The 12296-nt window shown below is 40.9% G+C and overlaps 2 protein-coding genes across 3 annotated transcripts in view; one reads left to right on the top strand and one right to left on the bottom strand.

Moving 5' to 3' along the window:
* Positions 1 to 4021, top strand: part of trmt6 (tRNA methyltransferase 6 non-catalytic subunit) — a 12856-nt gene extending 8835 nt beyond the window's left edge. The window contains exons 10-12 of the mRNA XM_010773694.1: positions 2189 to 2291; positions 2575 to 2661; positions 3413 to 4021. Coding sequence (XP_010771996.1) covers positions 2189 to 2291; positions 2575 to 2661; positions 3413 to 3574 — 352 coding nt within the window. The 3' untranslated portion in view covers positions 3575 to 4021. The remainder of the gene's footprint in view (positions 1 to 2188; positions 2292 to 2574; positions 2662 to 3412) is intronic.
* A 34-nt stretch (positions 4022 to 4055) lies between these two features.
* chgb (chromogranin B) lies at positions 4056 to 8429 on the bottom strand. 2 transcript variants are annotated; one of them, XM_010773671.1, is made up of 8 exons: positions 8294 to 8429; positions 8117 to 8163; positions 7922 to 8012; positions 6526 to 7588; positions 5727 to 5796; positions 5400 to 5510; positions 4527 to 4615; positions 4342 to 4430 (listed from the first exon to the last, which is right to left on the bottom strand). In XM_010773671.1, exons 1-7 carry the CDS (start codon positions 8337 to 8339, stop codon positions 4544 to 4546), a joined length of 1500 nt encoding a protein of 499 aa, XP_010771973.1. In that variant the 5' UTR covers positions 8340 to 8429; the 3' UTR covers positions 4342 to 4430; positions 4527 to 4543. The 2 variants fall into 2 exon arrangements, with proteins under 2 accessions (XP_010771967.1, XP_010771973.1); XM_010773665.1 differs by lacking the exon at positions 4527 to 4615 and having other exon boundaries at positions 4056 to 4430.
* Positions 8430 to 12296: the final 3867 nt, after the last annotated feature.

Below are 12296 nucleotides of genomic sequence, written 5' to 3'. Positions count from 1 at the left end.
CGGTAGAGGAGGCACACAAACGGACGTACGCATCGCGGCATCGAGACATCGGGCACACACACGGGCTATGGACAGGACGGTCGAGAGTGTGAGAGAGACAGGTGTGTCAAGTCCCACACCATACATACGATCGTCGTTGCCCTTGCGTACCTCTCTCCTAGAGAACATTGAGCTATAAGCTCTTTCCAAGCTAATTATTGTTTTGATGAGTCCGAGCAATTACTGGTTAATCTCGTAAACAAATCAGAAAAACGCTCACTCATGTCATCTTTGCGCTAACAAACAACGCGAGAAATACAAAGATTTCCAAAGTCGATACCCAAATGACATCGCGGCTACAGTAGTACGTATATCAGATATGTACCAGGTATAGAGCACATCTGAAAGACGAATTTTGATTAAGAGCGACACTAGAACATCTTCTATGTCACCACTTACATGAGTTATACCTGAGAACTACTATATAGTGTAAGTTTATTTTTCGGTCCATATATCTTACGACGAAGGTGTTAACAAATATGTCACAAGATTAAAACTTACGCGTCTTCGTCTGCGGATACGAACATGTTTATTCCGTGTATATTGGATAAACTTAACCGCTGTAGTGTTTTTCTTATGTAACAGAGGAGGTAAGACCACATCTTCACGCCAATAAAGACAGGGCGGTGAGTAAAACAACAAACACGAGACCACATTGGAAATTAACTCAAACAAGGGAAACCTCTACGCGCAGACCTACGTCTGGCTCCGTCCCCCGCCTAAAGGGATAATTCCCCTCCTAGGATGACTAGCAATATCCTAGGAAGGGGAGCTCCAAGGTGTGGTTAAATGTTACCCGTCTTGAGGTGGACAATGCTCCTTGCCAAGAGTGTTTAGCATGTAAGGGCGGTAACACGAGCAAAAGTGCACCACATTCAGACGGAGGAATGCACCGGGTTCGACTGTCTTTCTAGTAGCTCTGTAGCCCCGTCCACGAGCAACGTTTCCACCTCAGGTGTTATGTATGCTAGCAGCAACACACGGAGTTAACTCAATTATACAAACATGGGTTTAATGATTAGAGGTAACAGAGTTACTCTTTATTTTGTTAAAGTTTCAGCTATTCTGTTTATAGTTCTGTCATCAGATTATTTAATACGATTTGTTAAAACATTGTTGTTTCTTTTGATGTGAAATATTATTTATTTTATTTAAATAAAAAGCAATGTTAATTTTGTTCACAATTTGTTAAGTTAATTTAATAATATATGTATTTTTCAATCAAGTATTCAACTTTATTGTCTTCATTGTTAGTTTCCACATGCCTAAAACAACCTCAAGCTAAATCTAAAAGTTGATGGCTAAATAAGAGCGTTTGAGAAATTGTGCAAGGCAGTAATAGTCCGAATAGTCCATTAATCGTTTCATTAATCGATAGATTCATCAATTATCAAATTAGTCGTTTGTTGCAGGCAGCCCTATTGTAGTTATCCCATGTATAAAAAAAGGTGTTATTCAGCAACCCTTGCAATTTGGGATTTTATTTTTGGTTGGTAGACCTCGGTGAGCTGGTCATTTCAAAAGTAGCTCACCAGCCAAAAAAGTGTGGGCACCCCTGCACTACACTCTTCTACTTCACTTTCACTCCCACCTCTGCTTAATTACTTCTAGATGGCGCTGTGTAGTTAATATGGATCTACAGAGATTAAAAAGTGATGAATGATGATAAGTATCTCCATAAAAGTCTTCCTCCGAGCTCATGGTGCCCTCATAAGGAGCACAAAATGATTGCTTAGCAGTTCCCTGTCATATATTAATGATGAATGATGATGATGATGATGATGAATGCTTCATTGCTGTTTATGATTGATGGATGACGGGTTGTGAGGAACATATGAGCCAGAGATAGTATTGATCTGGTTAGCCTATTGACTTTCCTTTTTCTATATCATAGCAGCTATACCATAAACAGTACCACAGCTTTTCTTGCATTCTATAAATCTGCCTCTTTCACCGACTCATATCCAGCCTCATAACATCTGAAATGAATGTCTACAATAGGAATGACATCGACATCCTTCACATGCAGCACAGCAGAGCTAAATTCCAATTGCCTACTTCCACATTTCCAATAACACAGTGTACGGTTTACAGTGTATTTCATGTTGGACAGGTTTGCCTGATCATCTGTTTTGTTCCCCACGTGCAGGTTGGTTATAGCGAGCCGATTTAACCCGTGTCCAGTCCTCATGGCCCTGCTCAAGTTCCTCTCCCCCTCCAGGCCTTTTGTGGTCTACTCCCAATACAAAGAGGTAAGATCATCACGGCTCGGGTATTTACCGGAGCCACAAAAACAAGTTTGATGTCCCCCCTGAAGAAGGATAATTAGTTATCTTAGAAAGAGCTCTCATTAGCTGCACACAGGATTTGTATTGCTTAGAGCTCCAGCGGGAAACATCCTTATTACATTACTGCCTCCTGTCACTGCCAACAAGTTACTACCAAGTCCTTGCCATTATTACCTGTGATCCCCCTGTGTATGTTTGTTGAATGCTCTTAATTCTCCTTCGTCTCTTCTCGATCATATCTCTGCAGTGTCTTATCGAGTGCTACACAAAACTCAAGGAACAAGGCGGTACGGTCAACCTGAAGCTCACAGACTACTGGCTGAGACATTATCAGGTACATTTTAAACTCTAAGTCTACACCGAGTTAGGTTTGAGCTATATTGTTAAAGCTGGTCTACTCAAGATTTGAATATAAGCAATGGATGAGACGACGGTTCACGGTTGAAACTGTGCAGTTCACCTTAGCTCAGCTAATAGTTGTAGATAAAATAGGTGGCTGTTTTCAAATAAAAAAGCTTGAGATGAAAGAAAGGGTGAATGTTGGACCTACATTTGGCTTATGGACATAAACACTTGTCCTTATGAATGTTAATGTGGTCCTATGCTTGGTTTTGTATCAGGCAGCCCTTTGCTATTCTTTTGCATACAAACTTTTATAAGGGGTTTTATATAACTATCCATCCTTGTAGGTTTAATACTAAAATCTCTTTTGCATGTTTGCATGGCTTTTAGTCAATAAAAAGATGATCAGAATTGTCAATCCACTACTTGATTCAGCCATAAATAAGTACCTAAATGAATGCTGAAGAAAGAATGAAATTCCTCTCCTCTCTGTTTAACTGTGTTGCTGCTGTTCCATCCTTGCTGCATCAATAATCTGCTATAAGCACCTCCTGATCCATTATTGCAGAGACTCCATTCGCTCTCACTGCCCACTCCTTTATGTCTGTGTACGATGCAGCAACTGGATGTGAACACTGTTTGCATACTCTATGTCCTCCCTCAGGACTGAAGTTATTTCCCACCAGCCCTTCCTGTAGAATCAATGTCTGCTGACTGTATATATACACGTGTTGTGCCCCTAGGTGTTGCCTAACAGGACACATCCTGTGCTGCTGATGAGCGGGGGTGGGGGCTACCTCCTCTCAGGAACAACGGTCGTCGGGGGGGGCTCCAAACCTGCAGCCTCGCGGCGAGATGAGGAACCAGCGCCAAAGAGACAGAAAGTGACAGAGACCGAAGGATAAACAAACAAAGGGCAAATGACCAACAGCCTGCAGGGAATTCTCCCCCAGCATTGACTTCTCTTTCTGCTGAACTGATTTGACACATGTGGAATAAGGAAGACAGAGTGTCTGGTCTGCATTCATCAGAGCACTTTCTCCTTGTGAATTCAGATCAGTGCAGAGGAAGGCGCAATGCTGAGCTGTAAACTATGAGCCTGCTAAGGGCTGTACGAGGTCAGAGTATGTGTTATGTGAGGAACTGCTGAAATCATCTTTTATTATGTCTGATACCTCTAGACCAAGTTTATAACGTTTTTGATTTTTAAAGTTTTGCAGCTCTAGTTTTTTTTAATTTAGTTTTCTGTGCAGAAAGTGCCATTTGTTATATGATGCAGCTTCACTGTGGGATACATCTGTATCTGCACGGAATAAAGAAAGCCCTACTAATGAGCCCGATGTGTGAACACTTTTTTTAAAATGATTCGAGAGATATTTGTTTGGTCCCAGAATAACTACTTTTATTGAGTGCAGACTGAACAAACTCATTAGAACACAATTTGAGTAATTTTTCTCAGATATATTCGAATCTCTAAGTTTTCTTATTACATGTATATAAACATCAAACCCATTCCCATGCTGATCATTTTCAGTACATTTCAATACATCAAAATATCACAAATACTATGATAAACAAGTTGGTCAAATGCTTTTGGCAAGGCTCCAGACTTTATGGATGTTTTTGTCTTTTAAACACTAAATTAGCTAACATACAGTAAGCTAGCAGCTCTTCCATCTTGGTTTATTCGCTGTCGTCATGCAACTTGGCAGCGATTTCCTGCAGCTCCGTGTCCATTGCTGCTAGGTTGTCCAGCTCCTTCTGAAAAACATCAACATGGACATATTATAGAACAGTTTTCCCCACCATTTACAGAATAGAAATCAGGGCTTTGTTTACCCAAGCCTGCTCAAGTACCTGCATAATGAGTCAATTTAGGCTGAGCATTCCCTCCCTATCCCGAGTCGTGATGCTGTAGTGCTGATATTACTACACCTCCTTTCCTGCTTCAAAGTGAGAAGAAAGGCAGCAGGTTTCTACAGGCTGTAGCTCTTTTTAATGGACATAATTATCCCTTTGATTTCTCTCGGAGGCTATCATTATGAGGTTCTTCGTGGGATTACTGTAGCAGTCATAAAAAGCTAGATGTGGAAAGTGCAAGTACAAAAGTGTTGAAGAGAAGTGCCGTGAAGAAGTGATTTTAGAGTTAAGTATTGCATAGTGGAGAAACGACTCACCGCCCATGAATATTCTGGATGCATTACTCTTCTTTTTGTGACATGCTCATGAGGGGCAGTTCTTGATGTGCACTTGCACAGATGCATAATCACTGACGCTCTGTGGTTCTGAAGGCTAAACCCTGACATCTCCATGAAGAGTAGACATTTCCATAATGAGCATTGCTGCTTTTTCCTCCCAGTGAAACATTGGTGGAGGCAATTGATGTGCTTCACTGGGTCAGCTCAAAGTATATAGGGGGTAGAGTGTTATGGAAAACCCACAGAGTAAAGTGTTTTTTAAATGATGGATCTCAGTTGGCTTTTCATGTGCAAAAAGTTATATTCTCAAAGATCTATCGGGGCGGATTATTGGAATTTAAGTGTTTATGATTTGCTTGCATTTTAATACCTGAATCCTGGCTTCTACCTAGTTTCATAAACAACAATATTATAAGATTGCATTTTCACTTGAGTTAAGTGGTGTAGTTAGCAGTTTAACAAAGTAAACATGACGGCTAATAAATCATCATAAAGATCATTTGTTCTCGCGGTTATTTGAAACATTTCTTACCTCCCGCGGGGTGGGTACTCTCTGGTGCATGCTCTTCTTTGGCTCCTCTTGGTTTGATTGGTTGGCCAGCTGGTCTATCTTATAGCCCAGCAACTTGGCCAGTTCGTCCATCTGAACACAAAAAAGTAGAATCAGATAATATCTAAACTGCAAAATGTAGGCCAAAATAAGGATTTTTTAATCAAAACCTTCCTGGTAATTGACAATGTACTTCATAATGGAGGAGAAAACAGAGTTGATTTAAAGATCAAATGTTCTCAATCTGCATGTTCACGCTGTTTCTAAACTACAAAAATGTGCTACTTCTGTTTCAGACTGTATACCTACCTTGTTTGAGTTTGCTGCAGGATGGTAGAAACCTCTGTAAATCCAGGGATTGCGCTTCTCTGCCAGATACCTGAAAAATAGCCCAAATTAGATGCTGTTCCACCGACCGTTGTACCGCCAGCGCGTGTACACTGATAAATGAGCTTATCCAATTCAAATGAGACAAAGCACCCAAGGTAAAAACCTTGATTTTCAATGCAATGGTCAATTATGAAAGAAATGTTAGGCTATTCTGCGTCCATGACATGTCTTCTATCTGAATAATAGAAAGAAAACATCCCCAAAACAACTTTAGATGATTGTTGTACTCTTCACATCTGTAGATATCTCATACACTCACAGTTCGCATTATAAAGCCTCATTTACATATTCTAACAAAACATATCAGAAAATGTGTAATCCAAATAAATGATTGTCCTAATATTAGTAGGGAACTAGGGAAGTTTCATGGTGATATGAATTAATAAAATGTCTTAGCATATTCATCCTAAGTCTGCAGAATTTAGGACAAAGGTGGTTTCTCAATATTTTTGTTCCTGCTTTTTGAGCCAGAAATATCAACAAGCTTTCAAATATCATTCCTTTATTCTGATTAGGGTTTTTACCTAAGGGGGAAATAAAAAAAAAGAGTTGCCTTAGGGGAAACAAATCAACTGGGGAAGTTTCATGGTGGTTTTAGTTTAAAATCCTACCGTATTAACCTTGGGGGATTCACTGGTAGAAACACTCCAGGGTTCAGAATACATACTAGCATAAATAAAGAGTAGAAGTTTTTCAATGTGACAAAAGATAGAAGTACCTTGTTGCGTCGTCCCCGTCCTTTCCCGCCTCCTCATAATCCTCAGAGGCAGCCATCTGCTCTCCCTCTTCTTCTTCTTCTTCTGATCCTTCGCCACGTTTATGGTACTTCTTCTTATGGTGGTATCTATGTGTCGGTTTCCATATACGCTTTTCTATTCCTTCCTCTTCTGTTCCCTGTCTTTTGTCTAAGCCCCAGGACTCTTGGCTGCGTTCCCCATCAGAGAGCTCCTCTTCACGTTTGGGTCTCTTCTGATGGAACCTGCCGGCCCTCCACTCTCTCTTGTCTCTTCCAGTGTCAAAGTCCCAGTACTCCTGGCTGCGCTCTTCCTCAGGCTCTTCTCGCGCTTCTACTGGTTGTACCTTCCTGGTTGTACCTTCCTGGTTGTACCTTCCTAGCCACCTGTGGTTGTACCTTCCTGGCCTCCAGCCCCTCTTATCAAGACCCCAGGATTCCTGGCTGCGCTCTTCATCGGGCTCTTCCCTGGCTTCTTCTGCGAGTTCTTCATCACGTCTGTGTCGTGTCTGGTGGTACCTTCCAGGTCTCCAGCCCCTCTTATCAAGACCCCATGATTCCTGGCTGCGCTCGCCACCTTCTTCCTCCTCTTCACCACGTTTGTGGAGCTTTTTCTTGTGGTGATAACGATGTGTTGGCTTCCATATGCGCTTTGATATCTCCTGCTCGTCCTCGCCCCCGTTCCTTTTGTCTACATCCCAGGACTCTTGGCTACGCTCTTCCTCTGGCTCCTCCCCCTCTACTTCTTCTTGGTCTCGTTTGTGTTTCTTTTGGTGGTATCTCCCAGGCCTCCAGCCGCTCCTCTTCTCCCGCTGTTCTTCCTCTTCGTTCTCGTGTCTCTTCTCCTTCTCGTCACCAAGACTCCAGGATTCCTGGCTGCTTTCGTATTCTGGGATTTCTCTTTTTTCCTCAACGGTTTTCAAGAAAGCTTCGATGTCTTTCACATCGGTTCCCTTCGCCTGAGGCTCCTCGGGTTGACCTATGGCCAGCTCTCCATGAGTTACTATCCCGTCTCCACTTTTCTTGTCCAGTGGGGCATGTTTAACCCCTAAGACAGAAAAGAAGATGCATTTAAAGGTGTGTAAAGATTCTTTAAGTATAAGCTTTAGGTTGAATCTCGTCTTGTGATAGAGGATTTCATCAATTACTTTGTAGTTATTTTGGTTTGCATTTAAATCATTTGAAGATCTCCCGAGTGTTTTATGTTGTCTCTTTTCTTTTCTTTGCCTTAAAGCAATGCTTTTAATTTCTGTTACAAGTTGGTTAAAAATACATACTTTTTTCAAATCTACCAGTTATTCAAAGTCTCAATCAACTGACAGTTAAAAGAGCGCTGCATCAACAAAGGTATTTAATGATTAAATATGCTCCTGCTACAAACCTGCTTGGAGAATGTCTTTGCATTCCTGGTCCAGCCTGGAGTCCGGTTTGGTGAGAGCTTTGGAGAGGACTTCAACCAAACAGCGTGTGACCTGCAATAAAACAACAACTAGTAAATAGGAAGCTCTTCAATGCCTTCTTGTCTGATTAGCTGCTGTTTTGAACTTAGTCAAATTGCCTTTGAAAAAGAACATACCACATCTTCTCTCTGCCCTTCTTTTCCCACTGGAAGCGCTAGATTTTCTGCATTAGAAAAATGTTAGAATTAGTCAGGATCACATGCACTGAAGTAAAGGAAAAATATGTGTCTCTGTCCATGGTCCTGAACTGCGCACACTTACTCAAAGCACTGAAGAAGAAAATAATGACCTACCTGTCAACAAAGCCGCAACCAAGACAGCAACATAAATAAGTCTCATTTTGGCGAGATGATGGTATATCCAAGAAAATGTGTGAAGAAGCAGCAACTCCCGACGCTCTGAAGCTTCAGGAGAGAGCTGTGCTGACTGTGCGCCAGCTGCTCTGAAGACTGGAGCTGAGGAGAGCCTCTAATAAAGAGAAGAGTGGGCTGCAGGAGCGTCGGAGGAGGGCTTTGGGGTCTGTTAATGTCAGGACTCATTAAACCTGCATGGAGACTGATTGGAGGGAAATTTGATGCAAGCACAATGTCGACATTTTGCACTAAGTGAATTAGTGTCACAGTTCATTCAGGAGGTGATCATTTAACCACATTTAAAGAGCATTGGAAGAAATTTCATTTGAGCGTGTTTGTTTTGAATGTCGTGAGGTGCCTGAGGACAGGTACAGGGGGGTGGACACGGCATCACCAGGATTCGTGCCCTGGAACAATACTTTGTAAATAAGTGTTGTTTATTAAGTTGGAGAGAAGTTCAGCTCAGCCTACACTGTGTTGATGCTGCTGGTGTTCTTATTCTGCCACTGAATGTTGAATACAGTTATGTTTATGGCAGTTATACAATATTGGATTCCAGATATATTCAATATATTGTGCCGTGAGGTCTATCACAAATCTTCTTTTCATTCTCTTTTTTATGAGGCTTTCCAAAGTCTCTAGCTGAAGTTATGTAATACCTCTGTATTATCAACTGTTAACACCCTACATTTCATGCCTGTTTAAATGTTTGATAGGAGGCTAATGTACTCTACATTTAAAGAAAAAAGTAAAGTAGACATGTACGGACAAACACAGTCTGTCAAACCTTGAGTCCGATTTTAGCCAAACTGACTGATGAATTATTCAATTATTTGTATTCATTCAGCCTTCTGTATATCCTGTCCAGTTTTCCGTGGGAACATGTAACTCATTTGTGTTCCAAAATGTTACAGTGTTTCAATCTGTGACTGCTGTCGTCTTCCTATCGTTCTCTGGATTAGGGTGAGCTGACATGTGCAGCGGCACAGCTCAAATTTAGTATGCTCAGCGCGGCTCGGAACATTAAAACTGACAACTGTTGGCATCCTCTTTTGGCACTTTGCACGTTTTTGTCTTGCTTGCTTGTAGTGCAATGTGTTCTTCTTCAGTGCATGTATTCCTTCACTCAGACACAAAAAGGGACTTTGGGGAATAGGGTACGAAATCCAAATGACTTAGTCTCACCTATATAGAGGCTTAAAGATGCATTATACAACTGTTTACATGCCATGTTTATACAACAAGCACCGACCTTTATGTAAGGCCAAGTACATTCAAGTTCAATCATGTCTTGGAAACCATGAGCCCAGAAAGTGTACAACAGCTGCGAGCAAAATGAGAATATCGTGCTCCATAAATCTGCTCTCTCGCCTCTCGTGCCTTCATGGCCGCTCACAGAAATCCATCTGAGTGAATGCAGACAGGCTCTATTATGGAAACTGAAATAATTACTGGTCAGAGCAGCAGGGTAGATACATCCAAGGAAAACGCTGCTAATCCAAAGCAGCCAAGGAACTCAATGTTTTGTGTGAATGATAGATTTTCGATTTGACATGTTTTGCATAGAGGGCATTAGCAAGGGGATACAGTTGACTGTGCTGTCCCCAGGGAGGAAGTTGTGTATGTGACCGGGGCTTAGCGATGCAAAGTGAGCAATACAGCCAGTAGATATCAAAAGCACTCGTGCACTAAATTATACAAGCCCAATCCTCTGAACAGTGTGTGTGTCCGAGAATGCGCTCACATTTTAGTGAGGCATGAAGATATAGGACCTTACAGGCAGCGAGGTGAGGGGGGTGCTTTGAGAGGGAACGCTCGATGCGTTCAGACAAAAACACCTACCCTTTCATAACAACAATTTACAAGCAAGAACTAAAGGTCAGTGGCTCATGATGAGCAAAATGCCATGCGTCGACTGAAAGCCTCGACCGGGTTCTGATCTTTGGTGGGGACAAGCTTTATGTTTGGCTCAAAACTACTGAGGGAATTTGATGGTAGATATTCCAAGAAAAACAGAAGAGAGTGAGGTTATTTGTGATCAAATGCTCTTACTTCTGGTTAAATTATAATGTCTGGCATTATGTTGAACATAGGGGCAATTTTCACTTTCTTGTGATTAGTCTTTCAGCACAATCTAATGTAAGATCTAAAGAAAGTTCTAATTTATTAGCAAACATTCATCCATCCCCAACTTGAATTATCATGCTTGAATAGTTAGCTGAAATAAAAGTCAGGACAATTATAAAAAATGTGCCTTTGAACCCAAACTTTAATGGACCAAAAGCATCTGTTGGATGATTGATACACACTGCAGTATCAGTACCATTCACTGTAGGGGGAAGTAGTGCTGGACATTTGAGGAGGATAGGCAGCAAAGAATGGAACTGTGGTTCCAAAGGACCCATACAGGTGTCATTACAAAGGTGCTTGCTGGTTTATACATTCAGCAAACAGGATGATGGAGCGCTCGTTCTCCAAACTGTTACATTATTAGCATCACTATTGTAGCAGAAGGACTCTTTCGAAAGGCTCAAGGACTCAATTGGACCCAAAAGGCCTGCATAGAATAGAAATGGCCCAAAAAGGCGATTATGCCCTGATTGTCTATGCAATACAGGATTTAAATGATCCTCATTACCAGACAATCAGGCTGAGTAAAATGTGTAATTCTTAATTATAAAATCTCCCATTCAATCGTTAAGCTCGTTCTGTTTCTGTTGAAAATTAGAATAGGATCCAAATCCATAATTTAATTTGATAGGGAAACTGGAAATGAACTGTGGAAAATAAAACTGAAATTAAAGTCCAAAAAACGACCCTCTCTAAATTTCTGCCATCACCCATTGGAGTGTTTTTTTTTTTGTATTTCATAATGCAGACAATGTTCTAGTAAAACTATTTTCTTTCAGTAATATTAGTAAAGTTAAAGATCTTAATGAGGTCTTTTGGGACAAAATGATGATGAGTACCTTCAAGGAATGATCAATTATGAATGAGGCAAAGCATGCCAGTCTTTATGAATATTTTGAAAATACTAAAATATTATTGTTGTTGAAATAATAATCACTATTAAGCCAGTTAGTTTATTGGGTGACTGTGTGTGGTCAGCTACTTGTCATTGTTGTTAACTGTTGTCTAAAGGGATTTGGCTAAAGTGCAATAAAGGAGGATATGGAGGGGAGTTTTTCGGTGCAGTATAATGTTTTTGCTTTTAGTTGTAACGGTGATGTTTTTCATATGATAACATGCTCATATTTTGCCACATACCTATTAGCCCCACCCCTGTAATACCAGTGTTACTCACTGTACTGCAGGACCAGCTCATTTCATTAATGCAGATAGCTGTTCACTGAAATATGCTAATGATTTAACAGTGTCATGGATGATGAGTCAACACTGCTCAGCACAGTGAACACAGTTGGCTCATATCTCAGCCTTAAGAATAAACATCCCCTGAACACAACAAAAGATTGACCACTACAAAACTGAAGGTGTTCACAAACCTTTAGCTCAGAACCTCTTCAATTCAGTGAATACAAATTGCAAAATATGCTTTCCTGTCCTCAGTTTTCATCACAATTATTGATTTTGATATGTGCAGGCAAACTAGCCCTATCACACAACTCAGTCCGCTGGGCACAATGCGCAATTGTGAAGAGGAGATCAATACAAACTTTCCAGAGGAGACATCAAACGGTTTATTAGAATGTGAGTTGGGCTGAGGTTGGATTCTTAAGGCATAATCATCATTTTCTATTGAACTCTAGTTGGATTGTATGTCTTTGCACAAAGATCCACAAACCACAAAACCAAGCATGTAACACCTTTAGTGTCTGATCCGGTTTACAACGCCTTTTTTAAAGGTTCCCTATTGTACTGTTTTTCATTTCTTTATTATAGGTCTCAGATATATAAAAAACATGTCTCTGAAGTGTTTGGCTGC

This window comes from Notothenia coriiceps, unplaced genomic scaffold (genome assembly GCF_000735185.1).
Source record: "Notothenia coriiceps isolate Sejong01 unplaced genomic scaffold, NC01 NC01_scaffold00000339, whole genome shotgun sequence".
In the NCBI taxonomy this organism is placed as follows: Eukaryota; Metazoa; Chordata; class Actinopteri; order Perciformes; family Nototheniidae; genus Notothenia; species Notothenia coriiceps.
Note: the sequence above shows the minus strand (reverse complement) of the source record. Positions and strands in the feature narration are given on the sequence as shown.